The 27,899-nt window shown below is 30.5% G+C and overlaps 1 protein-coding gene across 5 annotated transcripts in view; it reads right to left on the bottom strand.

Moving 5' to 3' along the window:
- Positions 1-274: 274 nt before the first annotated feature.
- Positions 275-27,899, bottom strand: part of LOC148626657 (glutamate carboxypeptidase 2-like) — a 40,524-nt gene continuing 12,899 nt past the window's right edge. Inside the window, exons 3-13 of one of the 5 annotated variants that reach the window (XM_088570821.1) lie at positions 21,383-21,502; positions 13,439-13,526; positions 12,739-12,822; positions 12,042-12,140; positions 11,125-11,342; positions 9,722-9,859; positions 7,875-8,018; positions 6,823-7,012; positions 5,894-6,062; positions 5,054-5,226; positions 275-4,668 (exon numbers count right to left, since the gene is read on the bottom strand). In XM_088570821.1, coding sequence (XP_088426947.1) covers positions 5,058-5,226; positions 5,894-6,062; positions 6,823-7,012; positions 7,875-8,018; positions 9,722-9,859; positions 11,125-11,342; positions 12,042-12,140; positions 12,739-12,822; positions 13,439-13,526; positions 21,383-21,502 — 1,419 coding nt within the window. In that variant the 3' untranslated portion in view covers positions 275-4,668; positions 5,054-5,057. Of the gene's footprint in view, positions 5,227-5,893; positions 6,063-6,822; positions 7,013-7,874; positions 8,019-9,721; positions 9,860-11,124; positions 11,343-12,041; positions 12,141-12,738; positions 12,823-13,438; positions 13,527-21,382; positions 21,503-27,899 lie in introns of all 5 variants that reach the window. The other 4 variants (XM_088570822.1, XM_088570824.1, XM_088570820.1 and 1 more) reach the window with 4 other exon arrangements.

The following is a 27,899-nucleotide window of genomic DNA, read 5'->3' as shown; positions in this document are numbered from 1 at the left end:
CAGAAAAGATCTACATACACAATGTAATGAACAAAAAACACATAAGAGAGTAAATGAGGAAAACGTGACGTCATGCGAAAAAACTAACGTAGAAAAAAAAACAGGAATATCATTAGATGCTCCAAAATGGTAAGCATGTCCTGCTCCGCCAGCAGCACCAATCTTATGGCAAAATGAGTATAATCTAGTAGTAATGTAGCAGCAATAATGTAACTTCGCCACATGTGTCAAACACTATCGACATTAGGGCGTAATCATTAAAACTAAGTATAACTAATACATTCATAGAGTCTTTAATTTCAGGGACAACATATTTCCAACAGTTTATACAAATTTCATACAAATCAAGGCTAAATTATTTACTTTATATAGATGCAATGGTTTCAATGTACAGTAAGTTCATCATTTTATAAACAAGAAGAATAAATGGCAATAGTAACTTGAAAGGGTAACTTAAGTGCTACACTTATTTTCTTTTAGCTGTGGAGTTAGTCATCAACTTATAACCCATTTTCCAAATATGAACAGGTTTTCTGCTTTGTCACTAAAAAACTTCCAGTGGTACAGGTAACCACTCCCTAAATAAATTACATATTCATATCCAAAATAATATGTGTTTGCTTTGCAAACTGCATAAGGTAACTCAAACAAACAAATATGAAAATTATTTGGCAGACTTCTCATATCAAAATTACATAAAAAATTAAACTAGATATGTAACTGAAAATATAATACAAGTATCTAGTTTCCTTATAACACTCATGACATAATTAACGATACAATTCGTTCAAGTATGACAAACTATTATTACCATCAATTTTTTTTAAAAAAAAGATCATACTTTAAAACATTTTCAATGGCCAAATATAGTTCAGTATCACAATCAAGGGCTGACTTTTTTTTCATTTTTCATAATTTTTCATTTGAAAAACAAAACAATTAAGTTACTTTTAAATTACCAAAAGGTATGTTTTTTTTTATTAATTATAATATGAAAAATTTCTGTTTGTCTCACTATAGCTGCAAAATTGTATTACTGTGTACTTCAGTACTTCTATGTCTAAGAATCAGGCAAACTGTGTATAAGGTGTGGCACAGAGTTTTTGTTGCATTATTCAAGTATTTATTCTTCATAACTTCCAGAAATAACCATCAAAGTGTTTGTAAAGTTTGCCTTTTTACGATATTGATAGACCATATTTACTTGAAATGCATAATGGAAAAATGGCGGGGAAATTTTCCCGTACTTATTCCCTATTTAAACAGTAAAAAATATATATGTAACTGATGCTTTTAATAAATCCAAATAACTTTTGGGTTGTTAATTAGATGTAATAAATATATTTTAGACAACAAAGACCAATTTAATGAAAATGATGTGCCACTCACTGCCTGATTCCTACACAGAATGGTACTTATTTTTTTTAAAAAAGAAACAAATGTATTGTTTTACCTAGATATGTAATTAATTTCTTTACACATAAGACATTAAGGAGGAGGATTTTCCAGCAGGCAAATCAGTTCAAAGATGAGAATGCAGAGACAAAATTATTTTTTTGAGGATTCCAAATACCGTCACACTGGTAACCTACACCCTACCGTGTGGAAACAACACATCAAAGGAAAACCATGAATTAGCTGCAAGAAGCTGCATTTCACCTGTCAATTCCACATTTAAAAAATAAAAATGGCTGTATTTTTTTCATTTCTGAATAGCTTCATAAGTTGATACGAACAGAAGTTTTGTATCTGAATGAGTATGTAGAAACTAAATAATCATAGCTGTTTCAAAAGAACAATTGTCTCCTTAAATTTTCATTTCAAAGTAACAGACAAACATTTATAACAATACTTTAATACCATTACTTACACAAGTTATATCATTTAAGAACAAAAGTGAAAATAATATCGTAAGAAAAAAAAATGTTAATATTTCACTTGTTGTACAATCCATGAACTGATCCTGACAATTTTATTTTGACAGATCAAGAACAGATTGTTCATTGACCCACAACAGGTCAATGAAGTGTGATGGATCCAATCAATATTTAGTTTTATTAATGTAATTTTCATGGAATTTCATTTGAAAAAACAAATACAATGTAGTCATACTATGAATTTTTTTTGTATATTCATGACATGTCACACTAATTTTTAAAAATAAATATTTAATCTTGTTGTTGTTATTTAGTTAAATGTTCATGCTTTGAAAAACATAAATTTTGTTCAAATGTATAAATTATTCAGAAATCATGTCATATACAATCCACATCTTTGTTTGATGGCTTGTTGACCAAGCTGTGAATAATCAATTAGTGATGATGAACAGAAAATGCTTTTGTACAGATCAGTGTTAGGTACTGAAGGAATAGTTGATCTGTCAAAATTTCACATTTTTTATTGTACAATATTGCAATCATATAAAAGATAGAAATGAAAAACTATAAAATCTACATTAAGCATCTAAAACAATACAAATAAAACAATGAAATTATTTGATTGCACAACCCTCGGGCTTTGGCACATTAAAATGGAGAAATAATAAAAAAATGAAAATCTACAGTGACATCATTCTATACCAAACCCTGAATAATCCAAAATCTTATTTAAAACCAAACTATTTTCCAAAGTCCCTTCATATCACTTTAAATGTATTTTTAACCTGTCTAAACTGAACCAATTTTTAAGGGGTTTGGTTAAGACAGGTTTCACTGTATTTTGCCTTATTTGACCTAAAATATTGACAGTCAAATGTATTTTGAACACACAACCTCAATTTAAGTAGTTAAAAGTAGTTAAAGGGGAATAACTCAATTTTGATTAAAAAAAATGTTATGATCAAATTTTTTTTTATAATCTGAAGTAATAAAAAATCTTTAAAATATTTTGATTTTCAATAAAACTAAACCTCATAATTAAAAGGAATGATTTAAAAAAGAAGACATTTTTTTTTTAAAAAGAAAGATTTTTCTGAAATAAACATACATTAAATGAGAAATTTTGGCATTTTAAAACTTTATTTTGACATAAAAAATTTTAAACTTTAAAAAATCTCAAATCCCTTTGATACTGGCAAGAAAACAGAAAGACATAATATTTAGAATCAATCATACACAATTTACACATCTTAAACATTTAAAATATTTACACTAATATCAATGTTTCTGTCTTGTATACCAAAACAATGGCTGAATTGTGATCATCTACAGAGAAAAGTTATGCAACTTCTATACTTCAACAGACATGATTTTACAAAGCCAACAAAGAAGCGGAAATAAACGGAATTGGAAGTAAACATCATTAAAAAAATATATGCGATGGTAAAATCAGGATATGAAAAAGCAGACAAACAAATCATTTTTGAAAACAGTATTAAGATATAAGCATGAAAGCAAGTGTACCATTAATTTTAGTATGAAAATTTTGTATAGAAATAGATTCAGTCCTAATATATTTGGAAGCATCATGGTCCACATTGCAGATAAAAGTGGTTAGTAGAAAAGTTTTGCATGCATTTACATGAAAAAAAAAAAAAAATATGGATATAAAAAATTATGAACAAAAATGTATATGGATAATGATATGGATTTCTTTAAGTTGCCAAAAAATTACATCTAATGTGAAACAAGTAATATAACCTTACAATTTAAGTTTAAAAATTGCCATTTGCATCAGTCTTTAAAAAAAATCACATAACATTTACTTTTACACATTTCATTTTTGTTTGTAGCATACTCAATTAAATACATAGTTCTCACACAACTTCAACATAACATCTGATATCCACAATTGACAGGGACAATTTTTACACATAAACAGTTATTCTTAAGGTTTTTTAATTGTGATTTTCACAGAATTATTTAATTATTTGCTTTAGAGCGGAGATAACTGTATTGTATTTAAAACTTTTTTTTATGTTCATCTTAATTTGATAGCTATTTGTAACCATTTACAAACTCTTCTGACATGACACCAGTTAATTTCATATCCACAACTGAAATACAATAAAGTTATATTTTAAATCAATTTAAATTGGAATAAACAGTACAATTTTATCTTAACAACAAACATACACATCTATACCAAATCACTTCAAAAAATATAATTTAATTGATATGACACATATGATTATTGCTGATTGGCCATCAAGTTGTTTCAGTAAAAATAAAATAACGTTGACACAAATGCCATTAATGACTTTTAATATCATGAAAATGTTTTAATTCTTTTAATCAGTTTGTACCACTGTATCATAATTTAGCAAAAACAATAAGCTTATGTTTCAAACAGTTAATATTTCATTTGCTACAGTACCTGAATCGATTCGTGCAACAAAAATTGCGATCGTACATTGATCACCGATCAGTTTCTGGTCAGTCATTGATCCGTCAAACCGGTCCCTTTATTGGTGATCACATCACGTGAACACAGAGCGGTCAGTGTATTTTACAGATTTTGTTTTGTTTTCTTTGTCTTTTACATATATTTACAAAATGTTATAGATTTAAACATCAATTTATACTTTTGTTTTACATTTCTTTTATATAACAGATCATACGTCATTTTACATAACAAAACTCCGATCAGATCGGTCACCATCGATCTGTCAGCGATCGATCAGTCATCAGTCATCTATCCATCAAATGGGTGCACAGATTGGTTCAAGGACTGTAAAAATTCAACATCAAGAACACTGATTTATGTTCTAAATTTAAAAAAAAAAACATTAAATCCAATTTTGGTTTCATATTTTTTTCATATTGTATGTAAGTTTGAAAGTACAAATAAAAGTATTTCATTAAAATTGTCAGGACTTTGCATGAAAAGTTAAAAAATATAAAATGTATGTTAGATGCAAGTTGAGTTGTTTTCAATGAAAACAATTGTCAAAGTATTTGTAAGCTGGAAATAAAACTTTCATTTAAATCTCAATTTCACAATAAATTTCTATACTTAGTACAACAATCAACACACTCGGTCAATTTTGACTCAAATTACCTCCCTTTCACACAATGTCATAAAAATGTAATCTCAATATGGAATGAAGACGTACAAATTTATATATTATGCAAACATGACATGGCTTCCAGTAATGTCTGCTGTAAATTTTTAATCCAACAGTCTGATTGGCTGTAGTCATTGGTAACAGTTGCTAATGACAACATATTTGAAATAGAATTCTGTAGTTCATGTTTAATTGTTATTGGCACAGGTGAAATTTGAGATCTGAAAATAAAAAGAAAAAAATTGTCATTTCAATGAAACAAATCTACTATTTTAAAACTTGATTTTTTTATTCTCAGCGAGTACAAAACAATACGATGATGTAAGATTTAGACAACCAATGTAATTCTGAATAACAAAAAGAATCAAACAAAGAAAACACACCAACAAAATAAATTATTGTTCACTGTCCACTGGAAACAAATTTTTGTTTTTTTCTAGGTCCTTTCTTTTGGTGATAGAATCTGTCCTACAAATATTAGCATAATAAACAGAAAAACGATTTAAGTAAAAACATTAAGTTACACCCGTTGTTGAGCTAAGTACACCCCCTCTTGTACAGGAAGCAGATTTCAGTTAACAACCAAAATTGTATACGTTCAATCTATATAAAGACACATACCAAATTGGAAATCAACTGTCCAGTAGAAGCCATGATATTTGTGATATAATTTTTTGATGGACGGAATGACAGACAAATAGATGGAAAAGGTGATTCCAATATACCACTCACTCATGGAGTGGGGGTGGAAAAAAATAGCATAAAAACAGAGAAATCAAATTATTAAGACACAGCCAAAACATGCAAACAGGAAACAATGATGACATTGAAGACAACAGAATAAAATACAACTACAAATAAAAATTGATTGATATAATTTCCCCTCACCTATTTATTTTTGACATAGAAAGAATTCTCCCTAATCTCATCATAGCATCATTAATTCTCCGAACAGCCAGAACATCATCTGACTTGAGAATCTCTGGTATATATTCTGTGAATGTCTTGCCAGCATTCTTTAGCTCTTCAGCTCTGGCAAGTAGTCTATCTAATTGAACTAAAAAAGGACAAAAATTGTATGATTATTCACAGTTTATTGATTCAATAACTGTTTCCTAATTTTCTGTTTTCTGTTTGAAGAGGTTTAAATCTGCTCAAAAAAAAACTATATACTAGGTTCTGAAACACTTCTAATTTTGTGATTATTCCATGGTGAAAAAGAAAACCTGTGTCTGGCCTGAAAACAGTTTTAGGATTGTATGCATGACAGGAAGTTTCAAAAGTAGTTCAACAGATATTTGATGTTAATTAAAACATGGCATATATATTGTGCAAAACTGTTTACTCTATCAGGATTTTGATGAAGTATCATTCACAACATTTACTCCTCATGCTTCATTTCTGAACTGTATAGTAAATATTTATCAGTTTGAGCAATATTAATCATGAGATATTTCACAAAATAATTTGTCTACAAATTTCTGACAAAAAAATGATAATATTGAAATAAAATATAATAAATAACATAATAAATACATTTTAAAAAGCATCATTTTTTTTTTAAACCACCTTAGAACCTTAGACAAATTTATTTCGTATGGCATTTATCAAATATTCCTTTGCTTTGAAAATATTTTCAAAGCACCAAAAGTCAGATTAGGCCTATCTATTAATGTTGTAATGACTCATTTTATGTTGATCTGAAATGTAATTTTATTATTCTGCAGTGTACTACAATTTTTGTTTTAAAAGGGAACAATATGTGGAACATTTAAAATATTTTCTTTTATTTTGCAAGATAAAAAATCAATACTTACTTGTTTTACGTGTTCCCATCAAATTATCTTTTACAAATTGTATAATCTGTACAATATTGTTATAAATTTCAGCTGTATAGTTTTTAATACTAAATGGTAAAAGTTCCTCATCTAACAGTCTCAGTGCTACAAGGGAAGAAACTCTAGCCACTGCCAGACTATACATGTGGTGATGGACTTCATCTGATTTCTGAAATACATGAAAAAAAAAAAACTAATACCATGGAAGAACTATTCATTGTGGGGTATCCATTTTCATGCTTCTTTAAAATATTGCACCAAGGAGTCAATTTTATGTGCACAAAAATTTGAGAAATGATGCATTGTTACATGAGTTTATATAGTTTTCTAGGATTAAAAAAAATTCAGTTTCTACAGAAAAACTACAAATAACGATATACTTTCCCACAATTAAAGTTTGCTTTCTGAACTTAACAAATCCTTTCAGAAGTTCAAGTTATCTTCTTACCAATAGGAAGGTAGAACCAAATAATTTTCTCACACCAAAATTACACTTGCCTTGGATAACTATTATATTTATGTGTGATTAAAGTAGACTATTAGTCCAAAATGATTATAGTGCCAATTAATAGGATAACCAATGACCAGAATAATATTTAATTTCAATTTTGATACTGACAATACCATATGAAATACATAAACTCCTACTCACATGCTGGTCCACATAACATTGTCAGTATCAAAATTGAAAGTAACTATTATTCTATATTTATAAGGCCAAAATTAAAATTAAGTTTGTTTCCCCTCACCCTGGCCCTACCCAAATAATTTTACAGCCATTTTCTGACAAGATTCTTTATCTCTGATTTTCCAATGAACATTTTTTATTATGGTTTTTACAAAATCATATGAACTATGTGAAAAAAAAAAATTTCCCTACCTACCGAACCAAAACCTAGAAAAGAAAACATTAATTTAATTGTGGTCAAAGACATTTAAAAGGTTTAAATTGTAACATAATTTCCAATAACTTTTGTATAATGATTTCCACTACCACTATTTGTGCACTAGTTTTAAAGTAAGCCTTATACCTCAGTGAAATTCTCTGTTTGTGCCACTGCTGCATGTAGTACTGGGACAGCCAACACTTGCAGCTCAGTGTCTGTTCGCACAGGCTGAACTCTACCATCCCAAGTATCATCTAAAACTAAGTTGGCATTGTGTGGATCTGGTATCTGAAAATTTCAAATTAAAGAGTATTGTAGAAGTGCTATGCTCTATAAATCTTATTAGATCTTTAATCAGTGAAAAATTATTAGACTTCCAGATGTGGAATAAACCTCTGACTGTAATCCTGAACTTTGACCTATGATTTTGAAAAAAAAGAGAAAAACTTGTTAACAATACTGTATAGCTTATAAATAAATGGATATGAAATAGAAGAACTAGAGGACAAATATATGTACAGTATACACATACTGCCTGTAGGAGAGGGTGTTACACTAGAGTATCGCACAAGGTAAATATATCACCTGAGACTAAGTCAAGGGTAATATATTTACTTTTTGTGATACAAAATGTAACAGCCTCTACTACAGGCAGTACGTCTTATATTATACTGAATACGAAAGTGTGATATATCATTAACATATCATTGACTGAAATTAAATATAAATTATGTTTCAACGATTAGTTCAGCAACCACTGCTGAATACACATTGTTGGATGTTGTGAATGTAGTAGTGTAGTGTCATTTTTTAGGCTTATTTCAAGTTCATCATTCAGATACTTAGAAAGTCCATATTTCAGAGAAACTAGTGTATTCTTTTTCATTGATTTACCATCTTTATTTCAAGCTGAAGCGTAAAAAGTTCTCAAATGCTCATTTAGGTCTGGCTTGGTGAAAGTTTCAAAATTGGAATTGACACCCTTCTGTTCCAAATATTGTGGAAACTTTTCACAGAACATTCAACTGCTCTTTTAGTATGTTTTGAATCTTTGCCAGCTAGAAGTTGCTATATATCATCCTCACTAACATTGATGAACATCGCCATAATTAAGAAAATACAACAGACTGAATTTGACTGACTGTCGTCTGGTGTTTATGGAAGTGCAAAAATAATTTTAAAATCCGGAACGCTTTTGGGTCTGAAACACTATTTCCGGTGGAGAGGGTGATATATCATTGACGTCAGGTGATATATCAAGCAGCCAATCACTGTTCAGTGGGAGCGGGGCAAGTAAGGATGTGCAGGATTAGACTAAAATATCACATCATCCAGTACCCAATCAGAATTCAAGATATGTGTATGAAGTATAATATTACCTAATATATCCCTTCGTTGGCGAGGGCATAATAATGTATTAATATAACATTCCAATGTATCAGTTATAATAGTGTGGATCATTAACAATAACAGTGAATAGTTCAAAGTGTAATAAATCAGCTGCATTTTAGAAATATGAGAAAAACCATGAAAGTTTCATTTTTTCTTTGCATTGAATGTGTCCATTAATTTCTATAGTAAAAAATTCTCATTCAAACTCAAAGATATTTCAAGGGCAGTTTTTGTTTTATTTATTTGTTTGGATGGTTTTTTCTTCATTATTGTTTTGTTTGTTCCTGAACAAGTAAATGATTCTAATACGCAGTGACACAGAGTTTAGAGTTTCATCGTATAATCCACTGTCAAAGGATTATTTCAATAATCTTGCTGTCCAGAGAAGTCTATTTTCATTTTAGAAATGTAGTAAGAATACTCAGATTTACACTTGATACAGTGGTTGAAACCATCGTAGAATAGTCTACAAATGACAGACATCAGAGGCACAAAGATGTAATCAATCTTTCAAGAGGAGACTTATTCAAGTAAACGAGACAAAGAATTACATCAGCTTTGCTAAAAGCATAAATATAAACACAGCCACAAATCTTTACCTCTTTAACAATATGTTTGACAACTTTCTCAAACATAACATTTCCATTAATCTGTAACCACTGGGAATGGATACCAGTTTGAATAAGGTCAAGGTCAATATATCCAACAATCGGTGATTCAGTCTCTACATTCTGTAACTGAAAGATGAAAAAGGTCAAATACAAAGTGAAAAAAAACAATAATTTTCAAAAACAATAAATAACTAAGCTCTAAAACATCTTAACTTTAAACAGTGTCACACAACTATGGAAATTTTGTTATCAATTTATGCAAATACATGAAATGCTTCAAATTAATTTTCTGCTGTTTGCTATAAATCAACATAACGTGAACTGAACTACTGAAAATATAAAATGATTTAATTTTATTCTCGAACAATGTTATTTATTGAACTACCAAACTGAGATCTGTCTTGTGAAAACAAAATGGATCTACTGGCTTCCCTTCCCTAAGTAATGCTTCATTGGCAAACAACATCCTAAATTAAAGTTTGTATTTGCCTTCAAATACATGTCTCCCCCTCTTTTTCAAAAGTTCAAAAAAAAGGTATAACTTCCACAAAATTCAATGGATCATATAATTCTGGTAATATGTTCAACTACATATCATGTCCAAACTACCTATAAAGTTTAACGAGATTTGGTACAGTAGTTTCTGAAAAGTTAAGTTAACGAAAGTGTGACAGACAGACAGACAGACACACAAATACATAAAGCAATGCACTGTGGGCACAGCCTGATATCATAATGAAGGTAAAACCTTAAAAATTTAGTGAAACTATGAATACTATGATACATTAAAGGTTGATACTCTCTCTAATTTGATTTGAAATAATTCTGACAGTTATAAAATGATAACAAAACTCTAAATACATGGATTTATTCAGCCTATCAAAATTTTTTTCACTAAAATCAAATTCAGTTTAATTAATACCTCAATACAACTGCAGGGTTAGAAAAGGCATATCGTATTATGGTATATTGAAGACAACTGACTTTTCAATATTCTATTGAAATAGTTAGATCTACAGGCCAAAAACATTCCCAAACTTCCTATCGAAGTATGAAACCTTGAATAAATCTGAAGTTATCAAATATCTACACAGACAAATACTTTTCATGTGAAATTCATGTTAAATGAGCTTCACATGAAATTCATGTGATTTTCATGTTAAATTCACTTAAAATGAATTTCATGTGAAGGCTCGATTCACCCAATTTCATGTGAACACTGTCACACACTTTGCTAAATTCAGGTGAAATTTGTGTGAAAATCATGTGATTTAATTTTCCTGTGTATAGACAATGGCACAGACAATAACAGAGCCATATCATTTTACAATGCAAAATGTTAGCGGTGATGAATGTAAAATGTTCAGTTTCTGACTTGGAACATTTATTACCTCAGTGTACTGTTTCTGACTTGGAACATTTATTACCTCAGTGTACTGTTTCAAGCCAAGATTTAATATGTTGTCATTGTCCCAGGAATAAAATTTGATACTACGCCTTGGTATCCAACCATTGACTTTCTGCATATCTTTCAGACTTCTAGCTAACTCTAACATGTAGCTTGTTCCTATTGCAGATGATCTTGATGATCCAACCATAACAAATCTATCTGTAAAAAATACACGAAATTTCATGCTTTGTCATGCTAGGTATTCGTTACTCCTACCAGAGTGAAAAATGGGTAAATTCTAATGAAACAGAATGTCTATATTTGAAAGCAACAAAATCCACTTAAAACATTTTCTCCATCTATATTATGGTCACATACCAAAGTTGAAATCAATCTATTTATTGAGGGTGAATATAATTGTGACAAAATTTAGACAGACGGAATGATGGAGAGAATAAAGAACAAACAGACAAGGTGGGGTATAAGGAAATGTAAATTTATAAAATGAATTTTGTAATGATTGAAAATCAAAGGTAACATTTTCGAGTTCATGAATTTTGTCCAGTATATATAATTATCTAATTTCCATAAAGTGTTTGCTCTCCCTTTTTTTTTTATTATTTTGGAGTGAACTTAATTTAAGGATTTTTTATATAGTATCTATTTTTTTACTGATATATGCATGGTTTGTTCCAAAAAGAAATCTTTTACAAACAGATGGAAAATTTAGGTAACCTAGTCCTGTAATGTTATACTTTGTAATTGGGTTAAGTTTTATATTGTATGAACAACATGATTTTGTGTTATATTCATGTTGCACATATAAATGCCAAACTATGGAATGTCCCCAAACTGCATAAAGAATTAATGAGTAACCTTGAACTGAAGTTTCTGTTGATACATATTTCTTCCCCCTACCTCTTTCTAAATCTCCTGTGATACTGCCCACAATATTCTTCACTCTCCTCTCCATCTGGATATAATGACCTGTCATCTGAATGTTGATTTTCTTGTTCCCTGAATAAAAAAAAAACTTCAATGTTATAACCAATCACATAAAAGAACAGTGTTCCAATGTCTCCCGAGAAAAAAAAAGGTGAGGAAAACTTTAAATTCACTGAAATTCTCTAACTCCAAGAACCGCAACTTCCATAAAAGTCAATTATCCCTAACCAAAGTCAAATTTAATCTGTAACTTCTCATAGTAATTTAAAATCAATTGGTGAAAGCATTACAAAAAACAGTGAAGAAAACTGTAAATTCACTGAAATTTTCCAAGTTCAAGAGCCATAATTTCTGTAAAAATCATTCAACTGTAACCAAAGTTGAACTTAATCTGTAACTCTTCATAATAAGGCCACATACCAAAAACACACTTATTTGGTAAAAGTATAACAAAAAAAAATGCAGAAAATGCGGATGGACAAATGGATGCCCGGCATTTCCATGTCCCCCTCGCGACTTCCTTGATTAATTAAATTCAAGGTGCACTTAATGTTAATTTAAAAAAAATAAATTTTGCAAGCACCTGTTTAAAAGATTTCTGACAAAAACAAGTAGGTGTATACATTCATAAGGATATGTTTATAGACTCTACTATGTATGAACTACCCACTACTAGTTATGTAATTAGACATCAGCTGTTCAGCAACTGGTCCATACACTGTCAGAACAGGTAAAGGATACTTCTGTGGGTGGTCTGTTCAAAATAAAATGAAGACATGAACAAAAATTGAGAATGATTTGTCCTATTCCACTCATAGATCTGATGTTGACATTTACCCTACCAGTGCACCTGATCAATACCCCCTAAAAGTTTTTGTAGAATCACTGTTGCTCAGTTGTACTTTTTTTTGTTGAAATACATTTTTGGATGTTGTTTTATTTCTGTTTTTGTTTGTTTATGTTTTGTATTTGCCATCATGATCAACCTCTGAGATTTATGTGCAGGTTTACTTGTGGTTACCCGTAATTTTACTAGCCAAATACTATATCAGAAAACTTTGCCAGAAGAACAAAAAATTAAAGAATATCCTAACTCTAAGAATTTTGTAATACTAGTTACTGAAGCAATGAATGACTACCTAAATGGATTACTCATTTACAGGTTAAAAGGCATTTGGTGGAGGCTTGGAACCAAAAAGATTAATATAACCAAAGAAATATAAGTCCTTCAAGTGACTGGACTCCTGTGTTGTCCATGCGCTGGCCTACAGCCTACTCAAAGGTCCTAAATGAGCTGAGCCTTAGAAGAATTCCTGACTATATATATCATCTTAAAGTTGAGGAAATAGAAAAAGGGGATGAATGCCTACCTCCACAACCAGCATACTCATAGTAGATACTATTTTCTGATTGGTGTAGTAAAATACCACTCACTCCATATACCATTCCCAGCCTAATCTGAAAAATAAAACGAAATACATCAGATAACCCTACAATTGCCCCCAGTCTATTCTCCCACTTTCCAGTGGAGTCCAAGTTGCTTGTTCATTTCATATTCTACTTTGATTTTTCTGTGTTTTTTTTTTTAAAACACTGTTTTCCTTGCATTGCTTTTGTACTTGCCTTTTGAATTCCTAATTTGAGTTTAACTGTAAATGCCCTTTGAATTCTACATTAAAATAAGGGATCAAGACCTGTTGAAAATATTTAAACATGAAATATATATACACATACATTCCTATTTATCCCCATTTTAACATAAAAATGGGTAAGACACGAAATGACTGGGTTCCTGTAAAGTGAACAAGAAGAAGAAGTGTGAAGACCTGAAATCAAATCCCATGATATGGGACTCCATAGTATAGTTGTGTACCAAATATTTAGTAGTTGTGATTTATAGTAGCAAAGAAAAATGTTATGAAAATATTTTCCACCCCTGCAAGAAAAAAGTATGGTGACCCCCAATTTTCTTTTTTTAAATATGAAAGAATGTCATTTAAGTGTTCTTTATATAAATTAACATGAAATTATATCGTCCAGTTTTTTATGGTATGGGAAATATTGAAAATTCCCTACAGAACCTATATAAAAAAATGCCTTTATATCTGATCTACCTTTAATATATAAATGAAATGAAAAGAGTAGGAAAACAGAATGGCCATCCAAAAGTAAACAGATACGTATTTTATAATAAGCCTTTATATTTCCTTTATATACATATGAGTGTATAATTTAATAAAATTCAATGCAACTTAAATTCATTTTCAAGCATGATAAAGCAAAATCTTGTCATTGAATAAATGCATTTACATTTATTGAATATTTGTATCATCAACAGAAAAACTAACCCGCTTACAGTTCTGATGGTTATTATAAATACATTGTAAGTAATGAAGGGTTCAAACCATCAAACATCAAAAAGGATTTCGGAAAATAAAATGCAGTTATTGAAGAATATTAGGCACTAATAGATTTAGAAAGACATTCATCATGCAAATGGGCATTTGACCTTGGTGTGGTGGAAAGGTCAAGGTAATGTGTTTACCGGTATATATATGTCAGTGGCAGTTTAAGCAAATCGCTTGCTGAAGGGGGCAAGGAAGGGGGCAAGGAAAGGGGGGGAGGGCACAAATAATATCTTTGACAATTTTTATAAATGTTCAAATTCATAAGCCCCCCCCTCTCAATGGATCTGCCTATGCATGTATTTGACTTGAAGAAAAGAACAGAGTCTGAATGTATACCAACAAAATTAATATAGTAATACTTATAAAATTCAGGATTTTGATACAATAACTAAAAATACTGAACATTTTAATTTGACCTAAACTAAAAGCAAAATAATTCCACACAAGTCACATGCATACCAAATTTCAAAACACTCTTATAAAGGTTTCTTAAAGTTTGAGCTGTCAAAATATTTAAAGTGTATCATCAAATATACAACACACATTCTACATGTATAAGTGAAAACAGTCAGACTAAATGCCATATTTTATTACTTAAGGTTGGGGAAATAGAGAATAATTTAATTTCAGAAGTAACATGGTTTCTAAATGGATAAAAAAAATAATGGACCAAATTTTGTAATGACTTTGATGTCATCAAACTTTTTAATGAGTTACTGGTTGATATTTGGCACTTAAATTAAATTATAACAAATGACTGTTATAATTTTTCAGTCTTTTTGAAATAACCTCAATGCCCGCAGTGCACATTTGAAAATAACATAAAAAAAATATTTAGTGTGCACCACATGATCAAGGTTATTTCTTCATGGACCGAAAAAATATATCAGTCATTCCTAAATAATTCTAAAAACACCACATATTCTTACAATTATGTAAAGTTTTGAGATCAAAATATATGCACATAAAAGAAAAATACAAAAATTGTCAAAATTTAATAATGACCTAAATATAAAGGAGTTTTAACTGTGAAACCTGTCTTATGTGACCTTCCAACAGAGAGCAAAATCATGGTCACATAAGACATGTGACCTTTATATACAGGTTAATCTTTACACAGAATGCAATAAAAGAAACATTTTAGACAGGTAATTGCTTAAAACAGGAGGTGACGATACGACAGGCATCGATATTCTGAACCAAACTAACAACCACATCTTAGGAACACAAGAGAGAACTACATTGATGTTATGAACTGAATGAATCACTACATGCTCCATATAGTCCATTCCATGTGACTTCCCATTCAATCAGGGCCTGTTTATTCACTTTAAGGGTGTTTCTTAGGTAAAAAAAACTTTTAAAGAAGTTATGATCCATCCATTAAACAGAATCTAGTATCAGACAAGAAATGCACCTCACATATAATTTAGATTTACAGCCCATTAATCCAAACAAGCCTTTTAAAACTGTTTTCAATAACCTCTGATAATTTGTAAAAGGGAAAAAAGATTTAATAGGCCGAAATATTGGTTACAAATTAGATTTTAGAAGTGCATCAATTTGTATTGCTTAAAAGCCTAATGGAAAGTTCACATAACTTATTAAGTTGTAGCTTTAGAATGTAAACAAAGCTATCTATTTCAACCATTTAGATAGCAATTTTATGTTTAATGTTAAAATGTAATTTTTTTAGACTACCAAGGTGAATAAAACATTACTGAGATATAGAAGGTCACTTATTTGGGACATTTGGGACAAGGGTCAAATCACTATTTTATTGCAGACATTGAGAGGCTAAGGAACACAAATACAGTTTCCTAAGTGCTCTCCCACCACAAAAAAACATAAAAAAAACTAAATGACAAATGTAAGGCCATATTTACTACTCAGATATACTAAACAAGAAGAAATTGGTAGGAAGAATCTGAAAGAGGCTCAAGATAAAAGTAAACTGCAGCATTACATGTACACTGTCCCCCTTTAACTTTGAAATGATGACCAACATTATACAAAAAATAAGAATCATTTCCAGAAGCATTTATCAGTAAAAGTCTGATAAAATAAAGTCTCTTAACTCAGAAAAGTATAGAATAAAAACTAAAAAAGAAATCATACGGTAAAACATTTCACTAAATTTGCAAACAAAATGATGAGAGTATTTTTGAGTTCTGAAGTGTGAGCAACCAACATATGAACAACAGTACACAGTATATAGCCACCATAGGCAAGTCAGCCAGCAAACTTTTTTCAGAATTTCTGGATCAACCACTGGAAGCCATCATAAAAGGATAACAATGCAACCCTGAGATGTAATAAGGAGCTGCTACTCAGGTAAACAGACAGAGAGACATTGTTGGCAGACATAGACAAAATCTCCAGACCCAAAAACATTACAAATACAATTAACCTCCATGGAAGTTATATCTTACATGAAAGCACTGAAATATCTCCTCCTACAACCCATTATGTTTTAATATTGTGTAGAACATATTGTTACAAGCTTGATAACTTCTTATTTTAGTACATACATCCATTTCTATTGAACTTTTATGTTTTATTGTAGAGAAGTCATTATATTTTGACCAACACAGAAAGGAGACTTCCTTTTTACATTAACTATTTAATTCAAGCATCTAAAAATTCAATCAAAAATGATTTGTGCTCTTGATAAAGCAATAAATTGAGAAAACATTTTCAGGGTCATAAGGTCAAACTGTCTAAATACTAATCTATATATAATCTATTTTTAATATTGGATGAAATATATAAGTGTTGATTAAATTTTCTTTGAGATTGCTTTTTTTTTTTTAGGAAATTGTATTTTTGTAAAGGTAATAAACTGCTTTATAAAGATTTAACAACCTTTTGTGATTCTAGGAGCAAAACCATTTTCTAATGATTGTTTTCAATAACATTATCAAAATCTGAACTTTAAAGCATAATTCAACTTACATAGTTTATTTCATTTGAAAGAATTAATATAAACCTAAATTAAAAACCTCTTCATTTATCATGGAGACATAAAAGAATTCAATCACATTCACTATCATTTTAATAAATTTTCACCTAGTATTTTAGATTGTTTGGAGTTTAAAAAACAATTAAGTAATTTGAAATTGCATGCATATAGATCCCAAGAAATTAGAGAATCCATCTTTCTATATGCATGGTCAGGCAGAAAAAACGTATATTGTTGATCACAGATACCACAAAATGAACTAAACATGCTGAATAACGGGCTACAACTTGTAAAGAATAAATGGAAAATATACTCATGTATTAAAATGGATATTAATGGAACATTCAGTGATACACCACACACACACACACACACACACACACACACACACAGACACACACACACACATAATGGCAAAAAAGGAGACATGGCAAAATATTCAAAATGACCTGTAACTTGAAAACCACAATTTGGATTTTTCTGTAAATTTAACTTAACTTGTATTTTATGAAACACAATATCTGTGAAAAGTTTGAAAAAATACATTAATCCATTTTCAAGCTATTATCAAAAAAATCCTCGGTGGACTGGCAGACAGACAAATGAACTGCCACAACTTTTCTGAGGGTTTCACATAATACCTTGCCACTTCGTATGACAGAGTATAAAACAAAATTTGAAAATCAAAAGTGTGCTTGAACATTCCTAATAATTAGTCCATTCATTTTTTTTTATCATATAGTTTTAATGAACAAAAAGTTGTCACTCGAAGGACTAATAATTTCTAACCTTAGAAATTTGATTTATCTAAGTTCTGCACCTTCAACCTATATAACTGACACTTTATTGAGGACTTTTGTTTTATTGTAAGTAGACCATTGATTTAAAACTTGAAAAAGTCCAGGACCATCCACTTTTGGCAGTAAATTAGAAAAAAAAATAACATAAATTGTGTTTATTTCTTATGAACATGGGACGATTTATGTTGTATTATGTTTTGCAAATTTAAGCTTTATGAGGTAAATTTAGAGATTCACGAGGAGTGATTTTCGCCATGTACTTCAAGGACACATTTTCATGAATAAGGAAAGGAATGTATGACCATTCCAGATTTAGAACTTGTCTGATTAATACTAGAAATTCGCAACAAACAAGTATGAGATGGATAGTCCACATGTATACTACCTATAAGCACCACTTAATGTGAAATTGAAAAATTGAATTATTAGTTCGTATTTACTTTATCTCTACAAATAGAAATGATTGATGACTTTACAGAGCCACATTTTTAAAATGTACAGTGAAACCTGTCTAAACCAAACCCTGAATAAATCTGAAAAAAAAAACATCTAAACCAGACACATTTAGAAGTCCCCTTGTCTAAACCAGACACTTTTTAAAGTCTCTTTAAACCAGTTTAGTGTATTTTGAAGCCTGGTAAGCCAAACACCTGTCTAAACCTAACAACTGTCTAAACAAAACACCAGTCTAAACCTAACACCTGTCTAAACCATACACCTGTTTAAACCTAACACCTGTCTAAACCAAATGCCTGTCTAAACCAAACACCTGTCTAAACCGAACAATTTTTTTTAAGTCCATAAAGGGTTTGATTTAGACAGGATACACTTCATCTAAAAATACCCTTGTACTAAATGTACCTATTTGTCATTGATAATGGGATTGGGTGGTTCAAAATCTGATTTGTTTACAGGATCTGATTAATCATGGAATTTGTACATGTCATTTAGAGAATACCGCTTTCCATCTACAGACTTAAAACATTCTTAATTCCTTAGTTCCCTGATAAGCAGATATGGTATATTCACCAAGAGACAGCAGATGACAAAAAAGGGAAACTGTGCCGTACTTCTTGTGTCAAAATCTATATATTTAGAGCTGATATAAAAAGAAAACTACTACGTATGCAAATATAAGACCGGATACTTCCCTTTTATCACTGACGTCATAGACAAGACTTTATTTTGAAGGACAAAACAAATACCTGCTATTTACCTTTACGTCCCATAAGAAATAATAAAGGATTATTATATCATTTGTACAGAGAATTATTGGGCTATAAATCTCTAAGTAAAGCAGCTAGGAAGCTCTGAAGTATGTCGTTTTTAGGACATCTAATTCTATTTCATTGTTAAAATCGACTAATGGACTTTCCGCTTTTGAAAAGTTAAGCAATTAGGTGAATAATATTACAAAGAAATATGAAGTCAAGTACAGATATGTAAAAATGATAAACTAAATCCTTTAAACTACATGTAGGTTTACAGGTGATCAGCTAAAATAACAGGTATTTATAGCTTTGTGACTAATTGTGCCTATGGTGTTCTGAGTCTAGTCAGTTGTCTGTTTGTAAAAGCTTTAAAAAATATCAGGGAGTTAGTTGTGTTTGTCTTGAAAATTTAATGATTGTTAAAGATTAGTATAGGGATTTCTGACCCCTTTTCTGGGCCAAATATCTGCCTATTAGTTAAGATTGGAAAATATTTCAAATTCACAAAAAAATTCCCATAACATGTGGTTTACTCTTTTTTACAATTAGCCTTACGAGTTACAATGACTCCTACACCTCTTCATTTAAACTTACAAACATGGTTAAAAACTATAAACAATGAACTGAAAAGGGGTTTAGTTGGGCAAAATAACTCCCCTTCAAAACCCTTTAAAATATTATGCTTAAAAAACCCTCTCATTGAATTTTTCCTTTTTTCAAAAGATAAAGATTAAAGGTAGAAAACAGCCCAGCGTGCTAAAAATTCTAAACAAAACCGTGCATGGAATCAGGTCAACTTTTCGGCAGCTAGAAAAGATAGCACTGTTGTCTATCTGATATTACACATTATAAGTATTATTATAAACATGAGGATATCATTTTTAAAACAACATTAAGTTATAGAAGTCCTTCTTACATAAGGTTTTTGTTTTCCCCATATCAACTGATAAAATAAGAATGAAAACCCTCTCAAAAACACTAAGTCAAGAGCTCTGGTAGCTAATAACCAAATATTTGGTTGTGTTTTCCTCCCCCAGGGTACTCGTACTTAATCTACAAACACTACAAGCCCAGTCAATGATGATCTCTATTTGTTTTAGATAAAAATCTTGTATTAAAATCAGGTATCAGTGCTCGAGGAATGTTCGATTCGTTCAAAACAGACCTTTAATGTACAAACGGACAAACAAACCAATTGATCTAACTTCAGTGACATGTTAATGGCTTCACCAATTCCGTTTTCAATTAAATTTGAAGCTTTTTTCCATATTTCTTGACAAATTGGAGACCTAGCTAAGACTTACTTGTACTAAATCCTAGTTTTCATATTAGAGTGATTTATTCCTCATATAATTCAATGTTTTATTCTCCTTCTAATATGTTTGGAGTCTCGATAGAACAGGTTAATCCTGTTAATAGCGAGGATTCATATGTACCAAGAAAATCATTGAATTATCAATAATGACCCAGTTTTAATACGGTTTAGTTGTGCTTTTATCTTAATGTGTACTTTTTTAAAAATTCTTTTGAATTCTGTGATTTTGTTCTTAGCCTTTTGTTCTTCTTGGTCTTCAAGTTTAATGCACGAAACAAGACATATTGCATGTCAAAACATTTAATGCACATTTATAAGATAAATCATTTCATTCCAAGTTCTGCAGCCCAAATGTATTTCAAATCTATCTAGCACAGTACCCATACTTCGTCATTTCATTCAACATTAAAATTTTGATAGGTGTAAAATTTTGTAATTTTGAGGCAGAGAGGTTTTGGCGGATGCCAAGTGGTGCACTGATTAACTGAAGTCCAGAGTCAATATTTTGTGGAAATTTTTTTGGCGTTTTTAGACAGACAGTTAAATACACTAAAATAAGCATCCCATGAAAATTACCTGCATTAATTTATGGTATCTTAAGAAAAGCATTGTTCATACCTTATCTTTAACAGAAATCTCTCCCTCCTTGATGAGGAGAACTTTGCCTTTTAGGGGTGTAGTTCTGTTTCTCCTAATAAGGTCAATCTCTCTGCCATAGTCTCCATACACCAACTCACCCTGGAAAAAAGAGGATGGATGTTACCTGAGTAAGTACAGTAAAATCTGCATCAATCAAACCCAGGCCAAACTCATCCTCAAACTGTTGCCCAGATCAGTTCAGGACAGTAGCAACATAACCCTGTTACAGAAGCCTAACTGTTAAAAACTAGAAACCTGTGTAAATAAGACATCTCATGAAGTTCCATTATATTAGTTTCAATTCATTTTGACCTGGCGTAAACCAAAAACCTACCTTCATAAAACAAAACCTTTAGTCCAATAGCATTTGTGCAAACAGGTATAACTGTATTTCCTGTGTTTTGCAATGCTTGTATAAACAACTATTGAGATACATGTACATGTAGTTTTCATAGTGGTTGTTGTTTTAGACTTTCAGATACTACCTCTAGACACATTTATTTTTCAATTGTAAATTTTTCTTCCCATAACCTGCAAAAGATTATTTGGTTAAAAAATGAACTGAAATCTAGAGATAATGACTAGCAAAAAAAATCTTTTGCAGTACATAAGACTGATTTGACTATATTTAGAAGAAATTTTTAATTGACAAAAGTATTAAATAAAATTGATAATATATATTGGCAGTCTCTTCTAATGTCAGTCGATCACTTATGATAGCACATGCAAGACTTGTGCTAATTCCTAAAAAAAGTCAGAATTACTCATCATATTAACAATTTTAAATAGAAATTTCCTAAAATCTTACATTTCAAAAATTACTGATTAGTCAAAATTTGAGTTGAGGAATAATTTCAGGAAAAACTCATTTAAGATATTAATATTTCATTAAACTGGGCTATGAACACGAGTTTGACAGTAGGTCTATAGTTATAACATGCAATCTTGAAAAAAAAATTCTTTTATTCTTCAAGGTTCCAAGTTTCTTAGCATGACACTGTTACATAATTTTTTAAATACAGCTACCGGAACACTAACTGGAGAACTTACGTACAGATACTGTTTAGTAAAATTGACATACCCCCTAAACACTGAGTAACATAGTTATTTTACCAAGTAACAAAACTTTCAGAATTGCATTTTTATCTCTCCAATATATTTGTCTTCTTGATCCACCACATACTAATGGATATCGTATTGCGCTGTTATGATAAAAGAGGCTAATGTGCATGTCATCGACAAACATGGATTTTAACATGGATTTCATTCACATTTGTTGATCGATGTAATAGTAGAAATATGTCTTTGATTTTCTACTGTGATTTTCAGTCTGGGTTTAATTTCTGTGCAGTTTATTTTCTATTTTTCTCTATCGGCTAATTTATCAAAACTACATAAAAGCAGTTCAGCAACATAATAGACTAATACCACAAAATCTGACTATAGATGTATGGAGAAATGGCTTTGTATCCTCATGTTTGTAACACATCAAAGTTTTTATGTATTTCTTTTTGTTTTTTTTTTTGTATTGAGTTATTTGTACTTTGAAAAAAAAATCCGGGGAAAACCATGATACTGTAGTCAATAAATGATGATTTACACCCAGTAATCAGTACCAATCAAGATAATTTATGAATAAGGCCAAAAAAAAAATAATGGATTTTCGTCTTCTCCTGTCCCTAAAAAATTGACAAAAATAAAAAAACTGGGGTGGGAATTTCAAAATCAGGATTTTTTTCGCGTCAGTTTCTAGTACTAATGTACTATAATTACAAATCTTTCATTTCTTGGTGACTTAAGTAATGTTTCTTGTCTGCAACAGGGTATGTAAGTCTCGTCACATAACTCCGTGGATTTGTAAGAATGGGTCCTAGTCTACCATTCAAATGTATGGAGATTTGTCATTAACATAGCATTGAGTTCAATATTAAAAGCGAAGTATCATTTTGGTGTAAAAATACTGATTAAAAATGACAATTATCAAGTTCTAAGAGATAAAAATGTTTAGAATACAATAAAATAGACGATTTTGCATTGTGAACCGGCGTTTGAATTTCCTGGAAGTACACACTAAAATGCATATCGGTCTTCGGATTTCCATGCATTCTACACTGGAAATTCCAGAAGGGAAACTGAAACTAGAACAAGATTTACAAACCCTACTGATGTGGCTATGGATTTAGAACATATCCATACTTACATAGCTATAATTAGGCTAGCCATTATCTGGTAAGAAATCTTAAAAAAAAAAAATAAAATCCTTCCATTCTTCTCATATTTTTGGTGAAGGTTAGATTAAAATCTACCATTTTTGTTTATTTGGCTTAACCAAACATACTTAGCTCTACCCATGGTACCAAAAAAAAAATCAAGAAATTCTGATGCTGGAGAATGTTCTTATTAGTACCAAGTTAACTTTAATCAAAGCTATTGAATTCCATAATGTCACAAACAGTTTAACAGTTAAGGGTCTTAAACCATTGTATTTTTTTAGTTTGTGGACTTTTCCAAGTTTATATCCTACTCTCCCCACTAAACGATAAATATAAATCACCATAACTTTTCCTACCATTACTTTCTTGTAAGCCTCCCTATCTCCTTCATTTAGTGGGAAAGAAATCTTTCTCATATCACCAGTAGTATAAAAAATTTTGTTCTTTATTTATTTTTTTTTTAAGAGATTTCAATTATAATATTTTAATTATAATTATAATTATTAATTATAATTAAGAATGACAATGAAACTGATTTCTTTCGAAGGTTTTCACCTCTACACCAAATTTGTTTTCTTGTACATGTACTTCAATAAATATAATATTCATTCATGTATGTATATATTCTGATCAAAGCATTAATACATACACATTCCAATACATGTAACATATATAACAGAGCTGTCAGCTTCAAAGAGTTCAAATGAATGAAATTTCAAAATTACCCTGGTTTTAACATGCATGCAGAACAGAAAACAATCTTTTTTTTGTAAGATTGAGTTTTCTTTGAGTATGTTCAGGTACATGTATACAACCATTCAAAATCTCCAAGAAGTCCTTTGAGGAATGCCAGATTAACATGCTAACCATGAACAAGCATAAACTTCATACTTCTTGAATATGTGAAGTATTTATTACCAAAAAATGCAAACAACAAGCAAGCTCTATAAATAACAAGTATTTAAATACAAGTCTCTCTAGAACTCAGGCAGTGAGTTGTACTGTTATGGTCAGTTTAAAAATGCACTAAGAAATTAACGGTGAATAAGGCGCACCGGACTATAAGCCGCAGTCGATTTTTGTGGAAAATAAGGTACCAGTTTGTTTGGCATAAGAATTTAATAAGTGAAGGTCAGATCTGCAGTCTCTTTCTGGTAAAATGAGGTCGGGTCTGCAATTTCTTTCTGGTAAAATGAGTTTCAATTTCATAGAAATCTACCAAAAATGAACAATTCAAGGGCGGATTACTCTGTCAAAAGGCAGAATAGTCCACAACTACATGTATCCTGAAATATTTCACAATGAATGTTTTTGAGCTAGACTAGTTAGTGGTCAACCAATTAGAGCATTAATGTAGTTACAGTCTGTTGGGTTTGTGCCAGATTGAATGAATTTGCCTGATTTTTACAAAGACTTAAAACTCAAGCTATGAACAAAGAAAATAAAAGACATTTCTCTGCATTTTGTATAAAATATTTGTCTATGATAAAATATCAAATTGCTCGACAAAGAAACTTGATCCTCCGATTGCAATCTTGTAGTTATTCTAAATCACGTCAACACAGACATAATTTATGACCTAACATGTTGAATACATTTGAAAAGAGTATTTAAAGATTGAACTGCATGTTAAAGGAATCAAGTTTACATTTTTGTTCATTTGGACATCAAATATTAACACCAATTTATAGCACTGTTAAAAAGGGTTAATTTTTCTATGTTTTTAATAATCTGAACCAACTTTCATTGAAGTTTTAAAAAATAAAAGTGGGTTAAGAAATCTTGAAATGGCCACTTTGCATGTCCACAGTAGCAATTAAATTTCTCAACTATTGTAGTAGTTACAATGTACTAAAGGAGGCATCAATGCCTGTAAATCACTTTGAACTGAGTGTGATCAAAAACTATATAAAACATGGCTCACTTAAAAAAAATGTACATGGCAAAAAAACATTAAATATTCAGCATCAACTGGTACTGTAATTTAAATTAAATCTAAAAATAAAACAAAGTGGGTGAAGTAATTGCACTGTTGCATGTTGCTTCATTATAACAAAATGAAAACATGGTCTCCTCTTATATTAAAAAGAATTGTTAATTTTGTTCATCCTTATTCTTGAAAGTATATAATAGAATTGAATATACAGATTAACAATAAGAATACATTTTTAAAATTTTTATCACTTTGTATTGTATTCTGTTCGTTGTTTTATTTGTCTTTAAGGGAGTTTTGTGCGTTTCCCATTGCTTGCTATGTACATGATATCAAATGACCACTGCACCATTACTTCTGGACTTCATCTTTTAACTTCTGAAATTTCAAAATAGTACAAAAATACATGTACCAATTGTCTCCAAACTTCAACTCTTTTAAACATGAAGATCTGTGAGTTAGCTCAATTTCTAAGAATCGGAGAGAAATTCCTATTTTTTTTTTTTTTTTTTTTTTTGAAGACAATTACTGTGATGGCTTTATCTTACCAAATTACCCTGCATTATGTAACTAAACTGAAAACGATAAGATTTATCTGTATTTCACAGACTAAATATCAAATGAATCCAAGCAAGTCTAGATTGATAAGGAACACTCATTATAAACAACATCAGCACTGCCTTAGGCAATACTTTCTGTAACGGAAATGGGCCATTAAAATTTGATACCACTTTCTAGAAAATTTCTGCTTTATTCTTTGATCTAAAAGGAATTTTTTTTAGATAATTTCCTAAATTTATATTCGTTTAATCAATAATCAGCTATTTGATTATTTTCTTGGATGTTTTACAGAAATTACTTCCGGTAGACTTCAGTTTAGCCTATCCTTTCATTCAGATCAAAGTAACTTTTTATATGAAATATTCACGTGAAACCAGTACTAGTGCCTCAAAAGTATCAAGAAGATCCCACTGAAAATAAAGTCATGTATGTTAAATTTTGGTACATCTTGTAAAGCTATTTCTTTTTTTCCAATGCAGTTGGTATACTTTTCACTTCTTACCCTTTGACCTTAAAGATATGCAAGTCACCTGATCACAATTTCGTTTCCTGATTGGCCAATTACTGATTAGTCAGTGGTGTTCGAAAAAACTGTATCGAAAATTAAAATTGTGTGCCATGTGTTATTTCCTGAATGAAATGTAGAAAACTATAAGTAAAAAGATCATAATTTTACTGCATTGACTACTTTTTTTTAAAGATAGTACATGTACAATGTATTTGTTTTTCTCTTGCTTCAAGGAAAATCACAGTTTCAAATAACTTCAAGCTTGCGTGACCATGTTAGTTTAGTTATAATTTTCAGCAGAATTCACTACATATTGAGATTTTACACTGGCAGCTAGAAGCGCAAAAAAATGTATGTCTGAAGGTTTCCTCGTCATTCATTGAAGACCCATGGGTGGCCTTGCATGAGATGACATATTTCATCTCTGCAGAGTTGTTGTCTCTCTGACATATTTCGTTATATGATAGTACATGACTTAAATGACTAGAAAAACTTCAAGCAAAGGTCAGTAAAGGAAACCCTGCTTCCCACCCTCGAAAAAAAATGGTCAAATTATTAAAGTTGTGAAAATTAAAGTTAATGTTGCTTCCCAATATTGCTGAAGCGTCTATCAAAATATAAGATGGCTATACAGTGTAAAATAGATGCAGAGAAAACTGAAACAAAAAAGGTGTGAATGGGCAGACAGACACCAAGGTCACTATAACCATCTGCTTCAAAAGCATTGTATGGATTGCTAAAATTTTGATGAACTGGAACCCCTGGGAAATGCCCATTATGACTGCTCCACTAGGGGAAAATTTCATACACTGTAACTTGCTTTGATTTTAACCATAAATTTAGATTCTCTCACAAGTCCATGGCTAAATTGATTTTCTTGTCTAATTTGGCTTACACAGAGCTGCAAAAACTTACCTATTTCCTTACAGGACTTATAGGATCCTGGGAGTTGGTTGGTAATATGACCTTTTATTGTTGCTGCATTTTTTTCTACATTAATTTTCTACATCCCTTTGATGTTTGATATAATTGTACAAGAAAACTACCATTCTAACACTCCATACCTGCCTTTAAGATAAAGTCAAAGTATTTGTTCCTGGCTACAGACATCAAAGTCAGGATAAGATCACTTTAAAGCATCTCAAAAAAGTAACTTGTTCAATTAACTTCCGTTCTTAAATCGTATCTTTTATGACACAAACCAATTCAGAAAATTTTAATTCTTTCAAACTTTGTATGATGGTGTCAATGATTGACAATTAAAGTATTACTTCAATGAGT

The sequence above is a fragment of the Perna viridis genome, chromosome 2, assembly GCF_037379345.1.
Source record: "Perna viridis isolate PV_CMFRI_1.1 ecotype Kerala chromosome 2, ASM3737934v1, whole genome shotgun sequence".
In the NCBI taxonomy this organism is placed as follows: Eukaryota; Metazoa; Mollusca; class Bivalvia; order Mytilida; family Mytilidae; genus Perna; species Perna viridis.
This window is presented reverse-complemented; position numbering and strand designations above follow the sequence as displayed.